A 17,052-nucleotide genomic window follows, 5' to 3' on the forward strand; every position below is an offset into this window, starting at 1 on the left:
CCCCAAACCATGCCCTCCTCAGGCTCCACCCCAAAACCTCCCATTGGTGGCAAAGAAAGACCTGGCAACCCTATGCAGATGGGAGAGGTGGGTGTTTAGCCCTTCCTTTCCATACTGATTCTCTCTATAAATTCCTTCAGTTGTTTTTACGTGTTTTCCCCCAGATGAGCTCCATAATCTGAAGTGTGCCCAACTGGGGTGGGGGGAGGGAATGGGCCTCAGCAGGAAAGGGAGGAAGGGGGTACAATGAGGCACCTGCGCCTATGAAAGTGGTTAAATACTCCCTCCTTCCATCTACTGATTCTTTCCTGAAATTCCCCCTTCCCCCCCATAGTATCACCACTAGTGTAGTTGGGATTGAGACATATTCATGGAAGGTCCATCAATTATTAGCCACAATAACTAACAGAACCTTCATGTTCAGAGGCAGTATACCTCTGAAGGTTGGTTGCTGGGGAGCAACAACAGGAAAAGGCCTAGGTCTCTGTATTCCTACTCGTGGCCTTTTGGGGGACATCTAGTGTGCTTCGGAGGGCCACCTAGTGGGAAATAAGAGCACTAGACTAGATGGATCATGGTGTGGCGCAGCAAAGCCCTTGTTACGTTCTTATGATATAAGTGTCTAGATGTTGGGCAAAGCATCCCAGAAAATCTCCAAAAGGAAATGGATGAACAAGCATCTTCTGGCAATTTTTCAGAGATCATGTTCCCAACCCAGGGAAAGTGAGTCATGCGTAAATCTGCAACCTTATGCATTCTTAGGGATCAATGGGATATTCCTCTAAGTAGACATGCATAAGTTTGGACTGCAAATACCACTGAAAAAAATTGGCGGGGCTTGGGTTTATTTCTTTATTTATGTAGATATTTATAGCTCTCTTTTCTCCCCAAGGGGTACTCAGAGCGGCTTACTATATTGTTCTCCTGTGTTCACTTTTATTTGCACAACAATTATCCTATGAGGTAGGAGCGAGAGAAACTGCCCCAAGGTCATTCAGCAAGCTTCCATGGCAGAATTGGGGGTTTGAACTGGGGATTCCTAGATTCTCCTACGATCCTGTAACCACTACTACACTATGCTGGTTCTGATTCACTTTTCACATGGGTAGCATGGACTTTTAAGCATGACTAGATTGGAACTGTAAGAAATCTTAATGGAGGGGATCAGAATTTATGATCTCTTGTCTCTTTCTCAACTTCATGAGGTTTTGAATCTGCTGTTTTCCTCCCACCCAGGATCTTGCCTCATGCCTTTTGACCAACTCACAGGCACCCGCTGCTCAACTCCTCCAGCACCCCTCGGAGACGACGCTCAGGGTGGGGCTTCTCTGTCTTCATCATCTCATGCACGTCATTCAGACCCTCTTCCTGGAACAGCAGGAAGGACATTTTAGCATGCTAAGCAAGACCCTGGGAGATAGGGTTGCCAATCTCCAGGTACTAGCTGGCGATCTCCTGCTATTACAACTGATCTCCAGCCGATAGAGATCAGTTCCCCTGGAGAAAATGGCCGCTTTGGCCATTGAACTCTATGGCATTGAAGTCCTTTCCCCTCCCCAAACCCCGCCCTCCTCAGGCTCCACCCCAAAAATCTCCAGGCATTTCTCAACCCGGAGCTGGCAACCCTACTGGGAGACCTGCTGTGCCACAGAGGATTGTGCTGCATCTGTGGGCTGCACCCCTTCCATACTCACCAGCTTGTCGGCAATCTTGTCCATGATGTTTGCATTGTAGAGACGCCGTCTCTGGTCCTGCCACCAACTCTTGATGTACATGCAAGGCTTCTTGTCAAAATACGGCAAGTGGAAATAATTTCTGAAGCAGTGGGAAGATGCATATATTAGTAGTCACAGGAACCATGGAAAACAGGTTTTACTCAGTTGTGAGCATGCTCTGCTAGGCCACATCAATCCCCCCTCCTTTCCCCTCTTGTTTCACCACAACCAGGAGAGCTGACTTGCCTGTCGGTGATCAAAGGTTTCATTGGTGGAGTAACAGAGATGGAGACAAACTCTTCGTCGTCATTGTCTTCCTCATCACTTGAGTTCTGCAGCAACTCAGATGCCTCTTCATTGCCAGCCCCGCCTTCTTTCTTCTTCTTGATGACAGGCTTGGATATCCCATCAATCTCATTGCCATAATTACCTTGGAACAAGAAAGTAATGATTTGAATTTGTGGGTGCTCAAGGGTTGGGCCAGCAACGAACACTCTGAAGAGTGGAAAACATATGAGGCTGACTGAAGTTTGCCTTTTTCACTGAGCTGAGGCTCCTTGGGGCCATTTGGCTATCTGAGTGCAACCAAGATGGCTGCCATCTTGGTCACTAAACAAGGAACTGAAGTCACAGTACAGCCTTACCTTAATTCTAGAAATTGATGGACAGTGAGATTGTATAGCAAAGCCAACAGACTCACTTTACGTATAGCCTGCTGGCAGTTTGTGGACATATGCTACTTGCAATTTAGATGACAACTAAGGTTTCGATTACTCAGTCATATCTGTCAAGAGAAAATCACCACATGGGGGCAGGGAGAGAGTTTCACTGTCATTCTTGGCCCATTAAATGGATAGGGCCCTTATCATGGACAGAGTGGATTTTACAACAGTTTGGACTACTTCCAAAAGAAGCAGCCTCAAAATGTCTTGTGGTACAAATCTCCACATGGGATACCTTGACCAGAAATCTTAAATGACCAAGGCAAATTCTTCATAGAGAATTTTTGTCCTCTGCAAAATAATTATTTATAGTTACTCAAAGGCAAAAGTGATATTCTGGTACTTCAATCTAGGTCTGTTTACATCAAACAAACATGTAAACCACGCCATTTCATCCATTCAATAAAACTTTCCCAGCAACAAGGGGGAAAAGCCATAAAAACAGTAAATTATATAAACTCAGCACCTCATGGGCATGAAGGGGGGAATCAAATACCTGGGTTAACAAAATTACTCAATCTGGATGATGTCTGAAACTAAGAGGACTAGGTGCTAGGTGGGCAACAGAGGGGAGGGTATTCCTTAGGTGAACAAAATCCGACTGTAAGTTCAGATATTCAATTTTTAGGGGAAATGTCACCATGAGGTAGCATTTCTCTGTGACACTTCCACTGTTATTTGTTCTTCTAAGAATATCTTAATGTGATGAGAGCAAAATGCAACCATAGGAAATAAGATGGTAATTTTGGATCCCTGTATTTCACGTGGGCTTATCTCTATGTCATTTACTGAGGGGACATGTATAAGAATGAGTAATGATGAGATGAGAGCCAGTGGTGTAGTGGCTAGAGTGCTGGAGTAGGATCTGGGAGACCCAGGTTCTCACCCTCCCTCTGCAACCTTGCTGGGTAACCTTGGGCGAGTCACTCTCTCTCAGCATAATCTACCTGACAGGGGGTTTTGTGAGAATAAAATGGAGAAGAGACTGATGTAACCGCTTGGGTCCCCATTGGGGAGAAAGGTGGGGGATAAATGAAATAAATAAACTATAGGGGAAATTTACCTCATTATCACGTTTTCCTGCCCAAAACCAAAAACAAAACACACATGCACACTTCAGTTCACTCTGCAGTCCTCGAGATTCAAAACTCTGCTACAGATCCCACATGAAATTTGAAAAGGCAAGAGCCCTGCCTCAAAGTCTGCCTCATCTTTTTTTACAACGTAAGTACGAACCTATTGTGACCTCAAAGTTGATTGGCTTGTCTCCATTCTTTCTGTCGACCATAGTGGCTTCCAGGAAGGACCCAAAGAGAAAGAATTCCTCCATCTTGCCCGTGCAGTTCTGTGGTAAAAAAAATAAACCCAGTCGTTGTTCTGTCAGCTGGAGCTGGAGGTAGCGGCCCTCGGTTTCGTGTGCTTCAGAGTTTCTAGGAAGCCTCGTGATGGTTTTAGGCATGCATGAAGCTGCCCTGAACTGAGTCAGACCGCTGATCCATCTAGCCTAGTGCTGTCCACGGTGATAGGCAGTAGCTTTCCAAGGTTAGGCAGACAGAGGTCCTTCCTAGGCTTAATACCTGAGGACTTTTATCATCTCTCAACTGCAGGAATTGAAAGCATACTTAGACTAGGTTAAAATTCTCTAAGAGATGAGATGATGATTTCACATCTTGGTCTGTCCATAAAATGCAATTTGCATGCTTGTGCAACCTCAATTTGCCCCAGAGCTATTCAGGAAAGGGAGACAGGATTTAATTATTCAACCTCCACTTGGATTTCATTATTTGAAACTAGCTTCCCTGCTCTGGAATGACTATTTTGTAAGGAGACACACGATCTTTTAAAAAAGGGACTTTCTTTCCCCCCTCTCAAAATGTTAATAGCAAAGCAGGGAACCAGTTTCAAATGGTGAAACTGGCAGTTAAAAAGTTAAACCTCTTCTTCCATCTTTGCATGGTCCCAAGGCAAACTGAGGCAGAACAAATCTACATTTTGTATTTGACAGATGGATTAGGACACACAGTCAATCTCATCTGTTTGATCCCTCAGCTACGTAGCTTACTGGATGACTTTGGGTTGAACATTGTCTGTAAGCCCTGACCACCTCACATGGCTGTAATGAGGATAAAATAGGGGAACTACAGCATCCTGAGCCCCTTGGAAGTAAGGTGGAATAAAAAAATTAATAGTTATATAGGAGCTGAACTGGGAAACCTCTTCAGGCTAAGATTGTGTTTTTCACACTGAGCAATGGGCCCTTGAAAATCCCCAGGGTAGGGTGTAATTTTTATGCCAGGCTGTGTTCCTATTCATGACTGAAAGGGAGTAAGGCTCAGTTACCCAAACCCTTAATAGCAGGCATTCAGAGGAAGAACGAAACCAGCCCTGGAGAAACTTCCATGCAGCCTCTTCCCCAGATCAACCTTTCAATTAAAAACATTTTCTGTGGTTTCATATTGTATTCCCCATGGCCTGGAAAAACAAATATTTCCATTAAAAAAATGATGCTTTCCATCCACTTTCTTATATACAATGACTGCATAACATCCGCAGACCGCTACATAGGCCTGACAACACCTATAGACCCCTATAACGTTGCTGAGATGCAGAGAATTCAGGCAACTTACATCGGCGACTGGAGTGGCCTGATCCAACTGAACCTCTGTGGAACTGGTGATCTCAGGGTTGCTGGTGTCTAAGATCTCCACTGACAGGCCGATGAGTAGACGGGCACGGAAGGAAACCCCCTCTCCCAGTCCTTCGTTCAAGTCCTGGTGTTCGTCCATTAGGGTGTAGTTGCGGGTGGAGCCGTACATGTTCACCCAGGCGGGACCAAAGGTAGGCAGGAAACCTGGAAGTTATATAACATTATCAGCCAATAGCCCCCCCCCCCCACCATTCCCACCCGATACTCCTGCAAGTTGCTAGCCAATGACTGGCAACCCTAGCTGATACTCAGGCACTATGTATCACTACCTATTCAATAGGTGCGTATCATAAGCAGCTTTTCCCTGTCACTTTATAAAGTAGCAAAATCTGGAATGTGTGTCATTGGAGGAGGAATGAAGGCATTTTCAGATTATCTCTGCCACACTTCAAATGTCAGTCATTAACTCACATCAGCTACTCTAAGTAATAACAATAATACTTGTCATTTATATTTGTGATTCCTGCCACAGGCCTGTCGAGTTGGGCAGTATCGTGACCCCCTCATTGCAGATGAGGAACTGAGGCAGACAGGCTTGCCCTGGGACCCTAGTAAGCCCAGGGCCACGCTGACATTTCACCCAGGGACCTCCTAGATCACAGCTTTGTCTACCAGCTGCTATGGTATAACAGCTCCCTCAAAGTAAATGACTGCCCTTGAATCAGACCCATTACAATAGCTGAAACATATCTGAAAAAGGCCAGAAACAGCACACTGGGTTTTTTCAGGGTGCTTACAGTGGCAGAAGAAAGGCAATGCTACCCTTGTGGTATGCACACTCATCCCATCGTTGATCCTTTGTATAGGTTTGGTGTGTTTTTGTGAAGTTCAAAACCCTGCAAAATGTATTTCACCCAAGATATCTGTGAGAGCAAAAGGGCTTTCCCCAAAAGCAATGAGGCCTTTACAATCTCTAAAAATCTGTTGTCTGTCTCCAGCCTAGTGTAATTTTCACTGGGACTTCTCACTTCCGAGGGATGAAGGTAAACTCCATTCACCTTGACCTCACCTTTGTCTCCTTCATTGGAGACCTTCCTCAGGTCAATGAAGTGGGTCCCAATGGCCACATCATTAACCTTGTCAGAGTCCCGGATCTGGACCTTGATCCTCTTGCAGAGCGGGGGGAACATCTCTGTGAAGACAATCTGCTCGTTCCACAGAGGCTCATAGCTGCTTTTCTGGACAGAGGTCTTCCCCTGAGTGATGGAGAGGAAAAAGATGGAAGGGAAGGAATTCACAGGTATGATAGCCAGACAACAATAAGATGTTGTTGAGTGTATTGTAACTGCTGCATGGGAGTAGTACAGCGAGAGACGGTTCCTCAGAAATGTGGGATCATGAAGGGCTTTAAAAGAAAAGAACTACACTGTCTTAGAATGCCACGCTGTCTTTATATTTGTACATTCTAGGCTTGATTTTGTATGAGTCAGAAGCGAGTTATTTTCAAGTGCTGGAACCAGGTTCTGAGGATAATCTCTAAGGATGATCCCTGGCACAAATTAAGCCAAATGTTTCTGTTATTCCATACCATTTAGTGCCCACTAAAAATGTCAATTGTTTCATTAAGTAGATAAAAAAGACCTTTGTGCCATATGAGACGGGGCTGCCCATCTTCACCTCCAGCCCACCACCAAGGTGTACCTTCTGTCCTGCAAAGACCACTTGGACATAAGGATCCACTAGATCTTTGTTTTCTCCAATGAGGGCCTTCTTCACATTAGCCATGATGCTGGTGTTCATTCGTGGAAGACCCTCTGCCCGGTAGATCTTGATATAGAAACGAGCCCACTGCCTTTCTGGAGGAACGCCATCTGGAAGAAGCAGGTTCCTGTACACAGGAATAAACGAGATGAACATGTTGGGCTGTGTTGGGGAGGGGTTGTGGCTCAGTGGTAGAGCATCTGGTTGGCATGTAGAAGGTCCCGGGTTCAATCCCAGGTATCTCCAGTGAAAAGGATCAGGTAATAGGTGATGTGAAAGACTTCTACCTAAGGCTCTGGAGAACCACTGCCATTCTCAGTAGACTGAGACATTGATGGACCACTGGTCTTATTCAGTATAAAGCAGCTTCATGCCTTCACGTGTGTGTGATATTTGTATGACTACTTGGGTCTAACTGACAATTAAAAATAATTTCTGGAAAGAACTGTGCCAGACACTGAGAAAGTAACCCTTCCTAGAGTCTGAATTTCAGTCCTGTAATCCCTGGTGATAGATGTCCTTCAGATTCTGAGTGAGGAAGACAACACTGCCCTGCTGCTCCTCACCCTTCAATGTCGTCCTCATCTGTCTCATTAGCTTTATGTGGTGTCTTGATGTTGTCCCCTTTGCCCACTACAGCAACATCAACCTTCAGGTAACCTTTCAGGCCTGCTGTGATGTCATCTGGGTCGGAAAGGATGGCCCACTTGTGGTAGAACTGATGCTCTGCAAGGAGAAGGGGAGATATTAGATCGCTTGCTAGGCCTCATGGCCGGAGCATTTTCACAAGTCAGCAGCTTGCACAGAATCAGCCATATTGTGATTGAGCTTAATGAATATACTGCTACGTTTTGATCTTCGTGCTATCTGGTATGTTTTAATAGTTTTTTTTTTTTTAAACACATTCTTTGCATTATTTGCCGTATATCTGTGTGTGCCCCAGAGAAGCCGAAAGGCAACAAACAAATGAGTTTTTAACACACACAGTTATTCAGTCTATCTGGTTAGGCCATTGGTGATAACAATAAGACACCAATCAGGATAACAATATGAGAAAAAATTAAATCAAACAACCCAACCAGTAAAACCAGCCAACCAAAGTTATATATTGGAGGTGTATACAACCATGGATACGTATGCAACAATGGGTCAGCTCATCTTTTGGTGGTGTTCAAATGCCAGCGTCCTGGTAAGAAGCTGCTCCATGCAAGTCAAAATGGCTTTGCCATCAGGGGTGGTTCTCCGATGAAGCCGCCCAAGCAACTGCTTGGGGTAGCAGAATGAGGAGACTGCCAAAGCACTTTAGGGGCTGAGTTTGCTCCCAGCTGTCACCAGTGAGGAAGGCTAGAGGCCTCCTGGATCGGTGTGGCTGCTGGCCATGTCCAAGACAAGCTGCTTGGATTTGGCTAGAAGCAGCATGGGAGGAGATAAGGGAGTTATGATGGAGGAACTTATTTGAATCATAAAATGGTCAGGAATATATTGCACTAGAGAGGCTTTTTGAAATACAACTTAAAATAGTTTTATTTGTCTCTTTTTGTGGGATTTAAAAGTCAGGTTAGCAAATATTCATAACAGGAAGGTAGGCTGTAACAGAATAACAGAAATGAGAAGCTTGAGATGGTTAAGCTCAAATGATAGATTGTACTTCCAGATGTATCAAGGTGGTTCACATGCACGTAGTTTAAATATTTATTTTCTACTGAGTGTTTTCTCTTTGCAGTCTCTGGTTTGTTTCTTTCTTTTTCAAAGTGGTTCTTTAGTTGTAGGAGTTAGGAACATTACCACACTTTCCCAGTTTCTCTATCAAACTGGCCTGGGATCACTCATTTCACAAGAGCTATTTCCCATTATACTCTTAGGAATCACTCTATAAACATTAGTGCTATTTTCCCTAGATAATTGGTTATGGATCCTGTCCTGATCCAAAAAACCCAAAGTGTGTTCCTTTTCACTCCTGAGGAGAATCTTCCACCACACTGCTTGCAGCTCACCCAGCTGTTTCCAAGCTCTCTCTGTTCTTCTCTCTCAGTCAACTGTCAGTTCTTAACTGCCAGACTTCTAACTGCCATTCTCAGAATCCCATTCAAGCTTCTTGTCAATCATGGGGTTTCTATGACTGGGACAACTCCTTGGAATGCAGCTGCCCATCCAGGAGTCATCTTTTTTGGGTTTCACAAAATATCGTGAACCATCCCTGTTACCTAGCTGTGCTGTTGGCCACAAGAGATTCTGTTTCTGTTGGATTGGCCAGTGTTCACAATCTCTTTCAGTAACTGATACAAAAATGTGTATAAACCAGAGACGGGGACCATGGACAGCACCCTGAGCTCTTTGGAAGAAGGACAAGGTGAAAAATATAATAAATCCCCATATGGAATTTCCCTCTTGTATCTTTGTTATACTGTTGTTGTTATGGTCCTCAAAAATGTGATTTAGAGCTGCAGTCTCATGTACACTTATGTTGCAGTAAATCCCACTGAACTCAGTGAGACTTACTTCCAAGTAAAAGTGGTTCGAATTGGGCTGCCAGTCACCCTGGCCAAATATGCCCTTTTCTTTTTCTTCTGTGGGTTGTCACTGTGAACAGTTTCAGCCTGCCCACTTTCATTGCCGGACTTCATGATTAGTTTGTGTGAGGGTCTCTGTCTTTGTGTCTCTGCTTTCCATCACCTGCGGTGTTATCAGTGAACTCGTAAAAGCAGTTCACACCTTCTGGTCTCAGGCGCCAGGCCTGATGGCCCATGTATCTTCCCCCCCCGCTGTTCTTCCTGCCAGTACTCCCTCAGGCCGGTGCGGCCTTGGAAGTGTGATAGCCGCACCAGACTTCCTGGGATCCGTCTGATGTTTTGTATTATGCCAAGCTTGTAACTTCCCATAACAATAAGTGTGAACCCCAGTGCCCCAGTGCCCTGGAGTCAATATATTCTGTAAACCCGTATAGCCCCTCACTTGCAACTTTCTACCTGTGCCTGTCTCATCTCCTGAAGGCTTCAATAAATCTATTGTTTCTGTATCAACGTCTGAGCAACTGATTTGGAGAAGCAAACTCAGAGAGGGGGATCTCTCACATTAAGTTGCAAGTCCTTGCCTCTCGGACTGCAGCTGTACCGCTTTGGACAGAATGTCAGCCGACGAGGACACCACCCCTAACCCCGATGCCCCCAAGGAACCGGACGAGCCGGAGAAGCCGGACCCGAAGGAGGAGGGAGCCAAGCCAAAGAAACCGAAGGGTCGCGCCCCCGACCAAGATCGGGACGGACGTCCCCGGGGGCTTACTTATTGGCTGGACTCTCCCAAGGGCTGGTCGCTCTCGCGGACTGCGGCGAAGGATCGCCGGTTGGCCTTCCCCAGCACGGGACTCGAAGGGGACCCGGCCCGCAAAGAGGCCCTCATGGAGGAAGAACGACAGCAGTGGCAGGAAGACCGCCGGGCTATGCAGGAGCAGATGGAGATCATGCAACGCGTAATGGGTGAGATGGCCACGACCCTAGATGCGCTGAAGTTGCAACCTCCAGCCGGTGCTCCCCCAGACGGGGCGCCGGTAGTTCCGCCCGCAACCCCTGCCCCCCCGGCCCGTCGGGACCTGAAAGTCACGTATGACGGGTCGGGAGACCAGTTGACCTTTTTTATGGTCCAAGTAGACATTTTTATGCGGGAACAAGGCCGAACCTTCGTTTCTGAGGAGTCCCGGGTGCAGTACGTGGCTTCCTTACTGCAAGGGGAGGCGGCTGCCTGGATGGTGTTGCAGTATGAACTCCGCTCGCCGGTGCTGCGAACCCTGGACGAGTTCATGGTAGCACTCCGAAACCGTTTTGAGGACCCGACTCTGGGTGAGCGGGCTAAAGCCTCCCTGATGCAACTGCGCCAAGGGACTAAGTCGGTGGCGCAGTATGCAAGTGAGTTCCAGTCACTGGCTAGCCGAATTCTGGACTGGAGTGAAGCTACCTTGGTACAATGTTTCAGGGAGGGTCTCAACCCAGACCTCCAACATTGGGCCTTCATGCAAGGGAACCCCCCGGATGTGGAAGGTTGGGTTCGCCATGCTGCTGACATCGAGAATCGCAAACAACTCCTGAACTTGTCCAAGCAACGGCTTGGGCGAGACCCCAGGCCCCGAGGTGACCGTGGCCGGGAACTCCGGCAAGGGGGTGGCGGGGGTCTCTCGGCCGCGGAACGCCGCAAGCGGTTCGAGGCCGGCGTCTGCCTGATCTGCGGGGGAAAGGGTCACTTTGCATCGCAATGCCCCTCTCGCTCAGGCCGTCCGACCCCCCCCCGCCAAACCCAGGCCGAGCCGACGAAACCGGCCGCCGACAGCCAGCCTCGCCGCAGAAGTGGACCACTGAGCCGGCGCTCCGGCGCACCCTCCGCTCTCCACGCGCGCCCCCAGGATGGGGCATCCGACTCTACGGTCCCATCGGGGTCCCGGATTACAAATACCGTCTTTGATTCGGACGGCTCCCCGGAAGCCACCACCCCGTCCCCCTCTTCCAGCGAGGAGGAAGAGTGGGAACAGCCGGCAAAAAACGCCGTCGGTCTGCTGTAGAGGGGGCTCCGCAGCAGACCGTCCCTATCGTTGTGCAAGGAGCTCCACCGATGGTAAGCGCCCAAGAGGACAATGTATTTGTGCGTGTTCATCTGTCCCTACCCAAAGGGGGTCCCCCGTTAGAGGTCCCCGCGTTGGTCGACTCGGGGTGTGCCCGCACCATGATAAATGAGGAAACTGCCAAGAAGTTGGGTGTCCGGCGCAAGCGGCTTCCGGGACCCCTCCGTTTTTCCCAAATGGACGGGAGTGACTTTAAACGGGGCCCTGTGACCCACAGAACTGCAGCCGTGATTATGTCCGTGGGGGAACATTGGGAACGGTTGTATTTCACCATCGCCCCTATTGTAACCCCTGTGGTGTTAGGGATGAACTGGTTAAGGGGACACAATCCCTCCATTGATTGGGTTAAACGGGTGCTTTCCTTCCCCGAAAACCCCTGTGGGTTGCATGACAAGGAACGGGTACTCAGAACTCCAGCCGCCGCACTGGTAGGGTCCCCCGCCCCAGTCTCTCCTCAATTACCCTCTGAGTACTCGCAGTTTACTGATGTTTTCGATGTTAGAGAGTGCGACGAACTGCCTCCCCACAGAGAAACGGACTGTGCCATCGAGATTGTAGGGGAAGGCAAACTGTCTAAGGGAAAGGTTTACCCCATGAGCCCTAGTGAAAAGACTGTATTGCGAGACTATCTGGATGTCAATCTGGCGAGGGGTTTCATACGCCCCTCCAAGGCTCCTTATTCAGCCCCAGCTTTCTTTGTAAAGAAAAAGACGGGAGATTTAAGACTGTGTATTGACTTTCGCAGACTGAACGCAGTCACCCAGTCTAATGCTTACCCCCTCCCTCTTATTCCTGACCTTCTAGCACAATTAAAGGAGGGCCGAATCTTCACCAAACTGGACTTGGTAGAAGCCTACCACCGCATTCGCATCAAAGAAGGAGACGAACCCAAAACGGCCTTTTCCAGTTGTTTTGGGATGTTTGAGTACCTGGTCATGCCGTTCGGACTTTCGGGGGCTCCGAGTGTCTTTATGCAATTAATTAATGAAGTTTTGCATGATTTACTGTTTCGGGGGGTGGTGGTATTTCTCGATGACATTCTTATTTACTCTGAGACCATGGAAGAACATGTGCGCCTAGTGCGAGAAGTGCTCCAGCGGCTGCGGGAGCACAAACTGTATGCTAAGGTGTCCAAGTGTGAATTCCACCAACCTTCTATTACATTTCTGGGGTATGTGATTTCCCACCAAGGGTTGGAAATGGACCCCGCCAAGGTCCAGGCGGTGCGGGACTGGGAAACCCCCACTACCCGCCGCCAACTTCAACAGTTTTTGGGGTTTGCCAACTTTTACCGGAATTTCATTCCCAACTTTGCCCAAGTTGCGCTTCCCCTCACTGCCCTGTTGCGTACCAAGGACAGGGGGGCTAGCGCCGCACTCCCCTCAGCCCGTCTGCAATGGTCTCCCCAGTGCCAGCAAGCTTTTGAACGTTTAAAGCTACTTTTTTCATCCGAACCCGTTTTGGCTCACCCGGATTGCACCAAGCCCTTCGTGGTGCAGGTGGATGCCTCGGATGTAGCCATGGGCGGGGCCCTATTGCAGAGGGATGAGGGGGGACGGTTGAGGCCATGCGCCTACTTCTCCAAGAAGTTTTCCCAGTCCGAAATCAACTGGGCCATTTGGGAGAAGGAGGCAGCAGCGGTCAAACATGCCCTTACCATATGGAGACACTTCTTAGAGGGGGCCGAGCTGCCGTTCGAAGTGTGCACAGATCACAAGAATCTTGAGGCTCTCAAGGGAGCTAGAAAACTCAATGCCAAACAAATTCGGTGGGCCCAATTTTTTGCAAAATTCCGGTTCACCCTCAAACATGTCCCTGGCAAAGAAAATGCCCTAGCTGATGCTTTGTCACGACTTCCCCAGTATCGCAACGATTTCGATCGCCCCGTCGACTCCCTGTTCACTCCCGAACAGCGAGGGGAAGTCCCTGGCTTGGCCGTCACCACCCGATCCCAAGCCCGCCAACCGGAGACCCCCCCTACGCTCAAAGGTATCCCGGAAGCATTCCAACAGCGACTCCGGGACGCCTCCTTACAGGAGGAGGAGCACCATCTCCTCCCCACTGGCTTGGAACGAACCAACACTTGGTGGGTGCAAGGGGGGAAACTATATGTCCCATCTTCCCTTCGCAAAGAAGTATTGGGACTTGTACATGGGGCCAGGCTAGCGGGTCATTTTGGTTTCATAAAAACGCTTCACCTGGTTCGAAGGCAATTCTGGTGGCCCGGTATGAGATCTGATGTAGAGTTGTATGTGCGCAGCTGCCCCACCTGCGCCACAGCCAAGAAACGGATGGGAAAACCCCCGGGGCTTCTCAAACCGCTTGAGAACCCCTCCCGTCCCTGGGAAGTCATCGCCATGGATTTTATCACCGACCTACCTCCAAGTCGGGGGAAAACGGTTCTCTGGGTTATCACAGACCTCTTTTCCAAACAGGTTCATTTCGTTCCATGTGCAGGTCTTCCTTCAGCCCAGGGCTTAGCTAAACTGTTCATCACGCACGTCCTCAGGCTACACTCGATCCCGAGGAAGGTCCTCTCCGACCGGGGGGTCCAGTTTGTTGCCAAATTCTGGCGGGCTTTCCTAAAGTTAATGGGAGTGGAGGAACAGGGCCTTTCTTCCGCCTATCACCCCCAAACGGATGGTCAAACGGAACGAGTAAATGCGGTAGTAGAATGTTATTTGCGTTGCTATGTAAATTTCCACCAGGACGACTGGGTCGACCTGCTGCCATTTGCCGAATATGCGTACAACAATGCGCCTCATTCCTCTACCGGCTTTAGTCCCTTCCAAGTTATATACGGGACGGATTTTGGCCCTTTCGGTTCTGCCCCCGTCTCGCCAGAGCTCCAGTCTACCCCTGATCTTCAGGAGTGGATTCAGGTGGTTAAATCCACCTGGCCATGGTTGCTCAAAAATCTGGAAAGGGCAAAAAGCAAGTACAAGGAACAAGCAGACAAACACCGGTCTCCGGGATGGGAACTCAAGGTGGGGGAGCAAGTCTATCTGTCCACCAAAAACCTCCGCTCTCTTCGCCCCTGCAAAAAACTGAGCGACCGTTATGTAGGACCTTTCCCCATTACCAGAGTAATCAACGAGGTTACCGTGGAACTGAGTCTCCCTAAGACTCTCAGGGGAGTTCATCCAGTCTTCCATATAAGCCTCCTCAAACCTTATGTAGCAGCTCCCCAGTTCCACCCCCCTCCCGCTCATGAGATTCCTACCGTAGTAGGAGGGGATACCCATTTGGAAATATCCAAGGTTTTAGATTCCAAATGGAAGAAAGGGAAACTGTTTTACTTTGTTCGCTGGAAAAACCTTGGCTCCGCTCATGACGAATGGGTGGCCGCACCCCACATGGCAGCTCCTCGCTTGGTCCGAGAATTCCACCTCGCTTATCCCGATAAGCCTCGTCCTCTCGGAGGGGGGCCTTAAGGGGGGCAGAATGTGAGGGTCTCTGTCTTTGTGTCTCTGCTTTCCATCACCTGCGGTGTTATCAGTGAACTCGTAAAAGCAGTTCACACCTTCTGGTCTCAGGCGCCAGGCCTGATGGCCCATGTATCTTCCCCCCCCGCTGTTCTTCCTGCCAGTACTCCCTCAGGCCGGTGCGGCCTTGGAAGTGTGATAGCCGCACCAGACTTCCTGGGATCCGTCTGATGTTTTGTATTATGCCAAGCTTGTAACTTCCCATAACAATAAGTGTGAACCCCAGTGCCCCAGTGCCCTGGAGTCAATATATTCTGTAAACCCGTATAGCCCCTCACTTGCAACTTTCTACCTGTGCCTGTCTCATCTCCTGAAGGCTTCAATAAATCTATTGTTTCTGTATCAACGTCTGAGCAACTGATTTGGAGAAGCAAACTCAGAGAGGGGGATCTCTCACAGTTTGCCTCTTGTATGCAATTTATATGTACAGTGTATTGCATTGCATATATAAGTGTTGATACACAAATAGTATTGGAAAAATGTGCGTATTCAAGGGAAAATTAATTGCGAGGAAACAGAAAATGGAGGGGGAGATATTGATAGATTCACCGATAGGTGGAACACAGTAAGGATATTGTCGAAGGAAGGGTGGTGCTGCTGCACTCGTCTTGTTAGTGGCTTCCTAGAGGCACCTGGTTGGCCACTGTGTGAACAGACTGCTGGACTTGATGGGCCTTGGTCTGATCCAGCAGGGCCTTTCTTATGTTCTTATGTCATGCAAGGGAGAATGGCCAACCAAAGCATTCTTAAGATCAACAAAGAAGGGGGCAAATTAAGTGATCAGATGCCTATTGGGTGGATTCAGCCATTGGATGAATCTAATGAATTCAAACAGCTGCTTTTAGTTTATCCATTAATTGGATGAATTAAAAGCAGGTGGTTCTAATCCTACTGGCAACACAGTTCAATTAAGAAGAAATTTCCCATATCACATATCAGGGGTTCTGTATGAGCATCAGCTGTTCATATCACGTGCTCACAAACCCAGAATTCCGCTTGAGGAATACCATAAAAGCAGGGTAGCCATTATGACCCCATATAAAGTACAAGAGCCAGCATCTTGTGCTACGTACCAGGCTGGGAGTAAACAGTCCCCACATCCATTTTGAAAGAGCCCACCAAAGTTCCACTACGCAGCAGGTTCTTGGAGTGAATCACCTGTAGATTGACAAAAGGGTGGGTGGGTTATCAATGCGTAGAGGATCTGATGTTTTCAGAGAGTGAGTCTTGGGTTTAGTGATTTGAATTTTAAATTGGTCTGCTGTATTGGCATTCCATTTACCCCAAATGCTGCCAGAAACCTTGAAAGGGAATATTCAGTGAGGAAATAGTTTTGTTTCTCTTTAAGTCAATCAGAACAGAAGCATCAGAGTGAGAGGTCTAATACCAAAAGGAACCCGGTGGTAGATTATCCATGACTTTCAGCACTAACTATTTGTGTCCATACAATCCAAATCCTGCCTCAAACTAGGCTGACTTGTATCGAGCATATAAACTTAGGAAACTGACATTATTGGCCTTAGTCTGCACAATTTATATCTCATTTTGTTATTTGCATAACTGATTTTGTTTTTTTCCCAGTCCTGGAAAGGGGTAGGAAACTGAAACTCCATGCCCAACCACAGACAATCTTATTCAGTCACCTCTTTAGCCCCTGAGATCCAGGTAGTGCCCACGCAATTTGAAACCTATCCTTTCACCCATGAGGACTAGAAACACTTTTCAAAAAATGAAAGCTACAATTCTCAGAAAGCACAATTCTGCCTCTAATCCTGCATGGAATTTTGGTACACGTGGGTACCCTTCACATTATGTATAAGAAGCTTCCCCATTCCTTTTCCATTCCTTTATTGTTCTGAAATTTCTCCCTCTGTTGTGTTCCACTGCTTAATTCTGGTTTATCTAGGAGAATTGCTGAAATTTATTCCAGAATTCGATCAGGTGCACTGTCACAAATGTCAGTTCCTTCAGTTTACTTGTTCTTTGTGCCACTTATATGCACACGTGCACTGATAAAACATTGGTGGTAGTGGTGGTGGGGAGAACCTTGATGTGGGGCCATCTTATCTTACTCCAACCCCGATAGTCATCTTCTGAGGTATTAATTTTGAAACAA

The 17,052-nt window shown here is 47.9% G+C and overlaps 1 protein-coding gene across 2 annotated transcripts in view; it reads right to left on the reverse strand.

Moving 5' to 3' along the window:
- The window catches only part of OTOF (otoferlin), a 181,659-nt gene that overhangs the window by 49,669 nt on the left and 114,938 nt on the right, over positions 1 to 17,052 (reverse strand). For both annotated transcript variants that reach the window (XM_056852335.1, XM_056852336.1), the window contains 9 exons: positions 16,010 to 16,094; positions 7,412 to 7,571; positions 6,786 to 6,972; positions 6,154 to 6,340; positions 5,065 to 5,288; positions 3,674 to 3,782; positions 1,962 to 2,145; positions 1,695 to 1,815; positions 1,268 to 1,368 (listed from right to left, as the gene is read on the reverse strand). In XM_056852335.1, the coding sequence (XP_056708313.1) occupies positions 1,268 to 1,368; positions 1,695 to 1,815; positions 1,962 to 2,145; positions 3,674 to 3,782; positions 5,065 to 5,288; positions 6,154 to 6,340; positions 6,786 to 6,972; positions 7,412 to 7,571; positions 16,010 to 16,094 (1,358 nt within the window). The remainder of the gene's footprint in view (positions 1 to 1,267; positions 1,369 to 1,694; positions 1,816 to 1,961; positions 2,146 to 3,673; positions 3,783 to 5,064; positions 5,289 to 6,153; positions 6,341 to 6,785; positions 6,973 to 7,411; positions 7,572 to 16,009; positions 16,095 to 17,052) is intronic.

The sequence above is a fragment of the Euleptes europaea genome, chromosome 7 (assembly GCF_029931775.1).
Source record: "Euleptes europaea isolate rEulEur1 chromosome 7, rEulEur1.hap1, whole genome shotgun sequence".
Classification (NCBI taxonomy): Eukaryota; Metazoa; Chordata; class Lepidosauria; order Squamata; family Sphaerodactylidae; genus Euleptes; species Euleptes europaea.